Here is an 8,189-nt window from a genome sequence, read left to right as displayed (position 1 = left end):
ATTAATTCTCACCCAGTCTCCATTTTGTACATGTAGAGAGATAAAAACAACTTCTAAAATAAATAAAGGTGCACTTTAGTTCAGTTTATTGTGTTTGTGAGGCACAAAGTCCAAATTCATGCTGACTGCTAAAAATCAAACAGCAGTTTGTTTTCTTTCTTCATTTAAATGACCATAAATGGAAACTCCATCCAACCTCTGATCAGCAGCCTGCTGGAGAGGATTTAAGTGAGGGGGAAGAGAGGAATACACAAAGAGAGGTGGACAGATCTGAGGTGAAGATCATGCTCTGTCAGAAACACTGAGACGACTGAAGCGGTGGAAGGTAAGAAGCTTCACTGCTCCTGATGTGCTGACAGGGAGAGAAAAGGCTTAGTAATTAAAATGTCTTAGGCCAAAAGAAGCACTCTGCTTGTACCCCAGTATGTGCAGTCTGCACAGCAGAACTTACTAAAATATGACACAGGGCTCAGGAGGAGTGGGTCTGCACGCCTGAATGTCCTCATGCAAGAGACTGAACTCCATCATTGCTCTGATACAGCCATCAGAGTGTGAGTGTGCATGTGATTCTTGTGTGTGTGTGTGCTTATGTGTGTGTGTGTGTGAATAGGTGAGTGAGGCTGAAAAGTGAGTGCTTATTGACACTAAATGAATCTGAAATACCAAATCATTCAGTATGGCATCTTTAGTGCACATGGTGCTGTTAAAAATATTTGGGGGTCAACCCACTTCTAAAATCCATCCATCCATTCGCTTCCGCTTATCCTTTTCAGGGTCGCGGGGGGCGCTGGAGCCTATCCCAGCTGTCATAGGGCGAAAGGTGGGGTACACCCTGGACAGGTCGCCAGTCTGTCGCAGGGCCAACACACAGGGACAGACAACCATTCGCACTCACATTCACACCTAGTGGCAATTTGGATTATCCAATTAACCTATCCCCACAAGCTTCTAAAATGATTTTAAAATATTAATGAAGTTAGGATAAATAGGAAAATGTCTTTGAAAGGTGCCAACATAAACCAGGTAATGTGCTGTGTGTGTTTCAGGATGTGGAGGCTCGTGCTGACTTTCACTCTGTTTTTGGGGGGATCTGAAGTCCAGCTGCAGACAGTGACCTGCAAAAATAACAATAATGGTCCAGTGGACTGGTATGTTTTTAAAACTTTACACTTTACAAGTCTGTAATGAAGTCATTTGCGCTCATTCTAATCACATCCTGCATATTAACAAAGTCCCCTGGGTTTCATGCCTTGACACACTTGGTACCCTCTCAATCTGCAGGACAGTCCAATAGTTCAGTAGTGTTTATTCATCTGAGACCGTTCATCCATTCATTTTCTTCCACTTATCTGGGGCCAAGTTGCGGGAGCAGCAGGCCCAGCAGAGAAGCCCAGACCTCCCTCTCCTCCACCTCTCCTCCAGCTTGTCCGAGAGAACACTCAGGCGTTCCCAGGCCAGCCGAAAGATATAATCTCTCCAGCGTGTCCTGGGTCTGCCTCGGGGCCTGGAACACCTCACCCAGGAGGCGCCCAGGAGGCATCCTTGTCAGATGCCCGAACCACCTCAGCTGGCTCCTTTCGATGTGGAGCAGCAGCTGCTCTACTCTGAGCCCCTCCCGGATGGCCAAACTTCTCACCCTATCTCTGAGGGAGAGACCAGCCACCCTTTGGAGGAAGCCCATTTCCACCGCTTGTATCCACAATCTTGTTCTTTCGGTCACTACCCATAGGTAGTGGTGGTCCCGGGACCCAATCTACCGTAGATCAACAGGTAAGTTGAGAGCTTTGCTGTTACACTGAGCTCTCTCTTCACCTCAAAGGACCGGTACAGCGTCTACATCACTGCAGCTGCAGCACCAATCCGTCTGTCGCTCTCCGGCTCCCTTCTTCCATCACTTGTGAACAAGACCCCGAGATACTTAAACTCCTCCACTTGGGGCAGAAACTCGTCCCTGACTGGGAGTGGGCACTCCACTCTTTTCCGACTGAGGACCATGGTCTCAAATTTTAGAGGTGCTGATTCTCATTCCCACTGCTTCAGACTCGGCTACGAACCATTTCAAGGCTAGCTGGAGGCCATCACCCAATAAAGCCAACAGAACCACATCATCTGCAAAAAGCAGAGATGAGATCCTGAGAAAGCCTTCCGCCACTTGGCTACGCCCAGAAGTTCTGTCCATAAAAATTATTAACAGAATCTGTGACAAAGGGCAGCCCTGGCGAAGCCCATCACCCACCAGGAACGAGTTCGACGTATTGCCGGCTATGCGGACCAAGCTCTCTCAATGGTTTCATAAGAACTGAAAGGAAGTCGAAGTCAGCAGCGCTCCACCCACATTATACACAGTTCAGATTTCCCCTCCTGACCTCTGCCATTGAAAACAAATAGTATATAACAAAGTTTTGTGATTAACTTTTCTTACTGATCAAATACTTATTTTCCACCATAATTAGCAAAAAATTCTTTAGTAATTGGTGTGGCACGGACTCCACACACACACACACACACACACACACACACACACACACACACACACACACACACACACACACACACACACACACACACACACAGGATTTCTGTGCTCATAACTCTTTGCGACTTTCAGCTGTTTCACTTTTCAACGTGACAGCACAGGTAACTCCAGGATAGGGATGGGTATCGTTTAGGTTTTATCCGATACCGGTGCCAAACCGGTACTTTTGAAACGGTGCTGGTGCTTAAACGGTGCTCAAACCGGTTCTTAAAGAATGGAGAACACAAACTTTGTCCTCTCATGTTCAGCTGTTTTTTTGTAAAAAGATAACAATGTTAGCCTTTTCTGCAGCTATGGGGCATATATGGTATCACTCTTGGCTGGAAGCAGTGCTTAAACAATGGAAAAAACACAAACTTTGTCCAAAACCTCTCATGTTTAGCTGTTTCCCTCTTTTTCTTTGGTCATTTTAGCCTTTTTGGCCAGGGTGAAGGGAGCATCTGCCATCAAACAAGAAGACAGCCGCATGTAGCTATGATGATGTTTGCTAGTTCACCTTACGTGCATTAATGTAATAATGTGGTTAGCCTACTCAACGTAAATTACACACGAACAACAGAGAAGAACGGCTGCTGCTGCATCATCATCCTCATCATTTCTGCTACACTGGCAGGGCTAGGGGCCAGGACTCTCCTCTTCGCGTTTTTGGGGGATGTTGCATAACAGGCACCACACCCGCAGTAGATGCGCTCGGTGTGAGGTCTCGCAGCAAGCTATCAAATACGGCGCATTTCTGGGCTTTTAAAAAAACGCTATGCGTCGCCAGGTGTTTCATCAGATTCGAGGTGTTACCTCCTTTGACAGTATCACCTTAAAGCACTTGTTGCTGCTGAGTTTGCATATTTTGCTGTGAAGTACAGCCAGACTTTTGGCCGCTTCGCCTTGGACATTTTTAATCTGTAGCTCTGCATAAAAGAACGTACGTACCTGGACCCGCCTACTATCCTCGGAAACGTAAAATGATTGGCTAGAAGTGTATCACAGCTCAGGAAAAAAAAGCACCGATATATGTGCTGCTTTTCGGTCTGGTTACTACCGTTTATGTCAGAACCGGTGCCATCATGGCACCGGATACCGGTACCCATCCCTACTCCAGGAGCATCCCCTGCTCTCACGACTCCTCACACTCTTCTCCTCACCTCCTTCATCACTGTACATAAATAGAGCAGAAAGAGCATGATTAATTTTAGTCCACACCTATTTCCTCTGCCACCTCAACGCTGCCCTGAGAGCTCACCATACTGCAGCAGGCCAGAGACCACACCCCCACCTCAATCAGACAATGTGATTTTTTTGGATTTTCTTTTCTCATTTTGTCTCTCATAGTTGAGGTATACCCAAGATGAAAATTACAGGCCTCTCTCATCTTTTTAAGTGGGAGAACTTGCACAATTGGTGGCTGACTAAATGCTTTTTTGCCCGACTGTATGTGACTTAATTTTTTACCTCCCAATAAGAAGTTTTCATTCTTCCTCATGTTGGAAAATGCCACTAAGAGTGTACGGAGAGCATCAAAATATGATACGAAGGGGTTTGTGATCAAACCTCTGCTGATGTTGGGTGAACCGGTGCATCTAACAGGTTAACATTTTCACTTTGGAGTTTGTTTCTTTTCATGTCATGTTTTGTTTGTTTCTCATCAGGTTCATCATTTACAAAGCACCTGGAGAGATTATCCCTAGATCTAACCCTAGAAGATATAAAAACGAGATGAACTACTTGTACATTGATTCAGCAAACAGCAAGTCCTACATGCACAATAGACCCGACTACAAGAACCTCAAAGATCCATCTGGTGCCTTGGCCAACACCCTGAGACCAATCTTGAAGAAAATTAGAAACATGGTGAGACCATTAGTTTGGTCCAGTAATGGTCCTCTACCAGAACACATGATTTAATGCATTTGCTGGAAACACTCAATACAGGTACACGTGCAGATTTAAAGTGTGAATGCTGTTTTATCATGAGTTTTTAATTTTAGCTCCATGAAATGGAGAGAAATAATGATTTGCTTAAATTCTAGGTGCTTAACAGTAGTTCTGACATATCCAGTTGAAACTATTACAAGCGCATGCAAGGGATTGAAGAAAAACAATGGCTGGGTAGTGCTGTCAGTGGACAAGTGAAAAAAACAACATGCCCACTTTAGTCGAAGAAGCAAAAGCGCATCACATGAGACAGCTTCAGGCAACTGAGGAATTTTGATTACCAGGAGAAAAAAATCCACATCCAGAAGCAGGAATTAGATTAGATTCAGTGTTTTCACCTTTTCACAAACGTCTATGAGACTGTGCTGTCATGTAGGCCGAGGAAGTCTCGTGAAAGTGTTAATGCAGATTATTTCTTTTTTTGCATGATTTACAGCAGCCAGACTTTGGATTCATCAGCTACAGTGATCAACCTCCAGGATGTTCCTCAGATACCAAGTTTGGCCACAGTAAAGGTAAAGAAAGCTTCTTTTTACAGACAACACATTGTCAAACATATAAAACAAACACTGGAAAAAGTTTGTTAGACTATTGATCTTATAAAATGACTGAATCATTATTATGAAGGCAGGATTAAAGTGCTTTGAATAAATCCTATTCCTTATTTTATGACCAGCACTGTAACTGTTTACTGTCCACAGGGGTGATCATGGTGGAAAGAGAGAGAGCTGGGGTCTGGCTCTTGCACAGCACACCTCAATTCCCCTTCAGAAGAGACCAAAACAATTTCTGGCCTGAAACTGGATTCAAATTTGCTCAGACGTTCATCTGTGTAACTTTCAACTATAACCAGTTCACACGGATCGGTAAAAAGCTCAATTCGAACTCTGGACCTTTCACAATTTAAAGCCCAGAGGCTGATCTAAACCTCACAGTAAAGATCTTGTTTAACTCTTTCCAGGCAAACATCTGCAGTACATCAGAGCTTTTCCATTTGAACATGATATTCCAGATGATTTCCATCAAGAGCTCATAGATGCAACAAAATGGGTTGAAGTTCCCCCATCGAGTGATTACCAAACACTCACATCAAGAGGAGGTCTGAGGTTTTATAGCATTGCTAAACAACAGTTGCAAGAGCCAGGTGAGATGTCTGCATGTTTAAAGGTTAAAGTAATAATCATCCTTTAAATTACACTGTGGAGGTATGGCACAGACGACACAGGAACTCCAGCTTTTCACTCCGACTTTATCCGTCTCCACATAACTTTGCGCCACACACTTGACAACAAACCTCCCAGCAACCTGGGTGTGAGTGGAGCCCCCTAGTTGGCTGCCATAACACCCGTTTTTGTTGGTTAAGCTTTTAATGGTTACAGTGATATTTGTCTGGTCTTAAACCAGACAAATATCATTGGGGATGAGAATGGATGACTTGGAATCTTTAAAGAGAGGACAGGTTTTAGGATCAGCCTAGCTCAATGCCAGTTAACATATATGTATTTACATCCAAATAGAAATTTAGGCGATGATATTTATGCTGCCTATAGCTGCCGACAGCTGCTGCATATCTGAAATCCACGTACTGTTATTCACTTTGTTACTGACGTTATGTCTTCATCAATGGCTGAAATGCAGTGTCTGAGAAGAGAGTGTGAGTGTAAACGGGTTTTAAAATGTTCAATGTTTCAAAAAGACAGGAAATGCTTTAAATGCTCCTTGATCCTTTTGCAGATGGAGACCTGTACCGCACTATTGCCCGGGCAGTTCGGAGTCATGTGTATGTGCAGACGTGGGGCTGCCAGAAAGATCGGGCCGATTCTGACTGCTCAGGCCCCAATCATGTGTACAACATTAAAACTATAAAAAAGGTTCTGGGTCCTGCTAGTACATGGAGTCCTACAAAGGACCATTCAAAGTGGTGTGTGACCAACAGTGAATCCAGCAGTGAATGGACCTGTATAGCTGATGTCAACAGGGCTGAAACCCAGTATCAGAGACGAGGCGGGGCGCTGTGCATTGTGAACAGAGACGTAAGAGACAAGTTCTGGGAGTTTGCTAGAGAGTTTGATGAATGTAGTACGACCCCAACCAACATGGACATTGACTGTGAGCCTGACTCTGACCCTGTCCAGGGCAAAAGAATCCACTTGGATCCGTCAGTGATAGGCTGAATACAGCTCAACTTACTTCACTGTGGACTTTACCAATCCTGCCGTTAAATATTAAAAACATAAGGGAAAGGAAAGATTCGCAAGTGTTAGTTTAATTATCATTCTGAAAAGATGTGTGACAAGTATTACAATATGACAAACAATAAAATAATAAATCTGGATAAAATACATCTGGTTTATGTTATGTTTGTTATGCTTTCACTCATTGTCATTTATTCTGCAGTTGTTGACCCTTTCTGCAGTGCCTCCTGGTGTTTGAATTTCTGCTTCTTTAATTTTCTTTCATACCTAAGAAGATGAATTAATTGCTTAATTAAAAGGATACAAATACAGCTTCAATTAACTTGTGTTTTTGAACAATAACACAGTACTCACTTTGAAACATGCAAAGTCAAAATAAATTAAACACTACATGCACACAAAATAGTGTAATTTATATTTCCCTTTTATTGTTTTTTTCATTTAAAAATTAAGGTTTTCCTAGAAGAAGTTCGTTAACATTTTGCTGATAAGTGAAGATTCTCAGGAGAAACAGAAAAACAGGAGACCACACAGGACTGTGTGAACTTTGTGTGTACATTAGTTTGAAACATTAATGAAATACTGTGTCAACACAAATTAGATTTTCCCAGAAAAAACAGGATAAAAAGGAAAAACTGAAGATCTCTCAGATATTGTATCCCTTACTATTTGCTCCCCATTTTATTGCTTAATAAGCTCAAGGTTTAGTGTATTTGAACTACAAGAAATAGAATCAATTTCAATTACAATTCCATACAATTGTATTTTATCCTCAATAGAACACAGAAACACATCAAATGTTTGAACTGAGTAATCGTGCCATTTTACATTCGCCTGCTATGAAGCCATGCTGCTGGGATAAATGCAGTATGTGGTTTAGCATCATCATGCTGACACATGAAGGCCTTCCCTAAAAAGGATGTCTGGATCAGAGCATTTCCTGCTCTACAACCTGTACATACTGTTTAACATGTACGCCTTTTCAGATGTGAAAGCTGCTATGGCATTAGGCACTAATGCAGCACCATACCATCAGAGATGCTGTTTTTAGACTGAATCATCTTACTAACCTGTTATCAACTAATCATGTGTAAAATGTTCCAACAGTTCTTTCTTTCTTAGTATTACTTTCTGTTCCAGGGTTCTGTTGCCCCCATCGCAACATTTTTGAGATGTTATGGCAAAAAGAAAAGAAGAAGCTCCAGACACATGTATAGTAATTATACGAAATATAATGTGATTCTCAGACATGTTTTAAAAATACATGAGAATCCTACAAACTGTGGGCCGGTATGCTACTGGAGCACCTGCAGGAAATCCATTTAACATCTGAAAAGTCAGATGTCCTGAGATATGCATAACAACAAATTACCTCTGAGGCAATAACAGAGTGACCAAATTACTGAGAAGAGAGAAAACAGCTGTTTAGGTCAGTTCTGTTTATGTCATGTATTTTTAAGGGACAAAGTCCACGCAAATATTGACTGGTCTGAAAGTTTGAGGATGATAAGCTGTAAACAGAGACCTGT

General features: G+C 42.5%; 1 protein-coding gene across 2 annotated transcripts; it reads left to right on the top strand.

Annotated features, from left to right (window-relative positions):
* Positions 1-230: 230 nt before the first annotated feature.
* On the top strand, positions 231-6,809 carry LOC146701107 (plancitoxin-1-like). Of its 2 annotated transcripts, XM_085467432.1 has the most exons (8): positions 231-325; positions 774-820; positions 1,047-1,148; positions 4,180-4,381; positions 4,902-4,980; positions 5,167-5,331; positions 5,427-5,609; positions 6,200-6,809. In XM_085467432.1, the coding sequence occupies exons 3-8, from the start codon at positions 1,048-1,050 to the stop codon at positions 6,637-6,639; spliced, it is 1,170 nt and encodes a 389-aa protein (XP_085323558.1). In that variant the 5' UTR covers positions 231-325; positions 774-820; position 1,047; the 3' UTR covers positions 6,640-6,809. The 2 variants fall into 2 exon arrangements, with proteins under 2 accessions (XP_085323558.1, XP_085323557.1); XM_085467431.1 differs by lacking the exon at positions 774-820 and having other exon boundaries at positions 232-325.
* The last annotated feature ends 1,380 nt before the right edge of the window (positions 6,810-8,189 follow it).

The sequence above is a fragment of the Copadichromis virginalis genome, linkage group LG9, assembly GCF_057382275.1.
Source record: "Copadichromis virginalis isolate Kocher_CV1m ecotype Utaka linkage group LG9, C_Virginalis_male_GT1.1, whole genome shotgun sequence".
Classification (NCBI taxonomy): domain Eukaryota; kingdom Metazoa; phylum Chordata; class Actinopteri; order Cichliformes; family Cichlidae; genus Copadichromis; species Copadichromis virginalis.
Note: the sequence above shows the minus strand (reverse complement) of the source record. Positions and strands in the feature narration are given on the sequence as shown.

Bases quoted from the DNA above. Each gene is read 5' to 3' on its own strand.
- LOC146701107 (XM_085467432.1), top strand. From the start codon at position 1,048: ATGTGGAGGCTCGTGCTGACTTTCACTCTGTTTTTGGGGGGATCTGAA. The intron at 4,981-5,166 runs GTAAAGAAAGCT...TACTGTCCACAG, and splicing joins CAAGTTTGGCCACAGTAAAG to GGGTGATCATGGTGGAAAGA. The intron at 5,610-6,199 runs GTGAGATGTCTG...ATCCTTTTGCAG, and splicing joins ACAACAGTTGCAAGAGCCAG to ATGGAGACCTGTACCGCACT.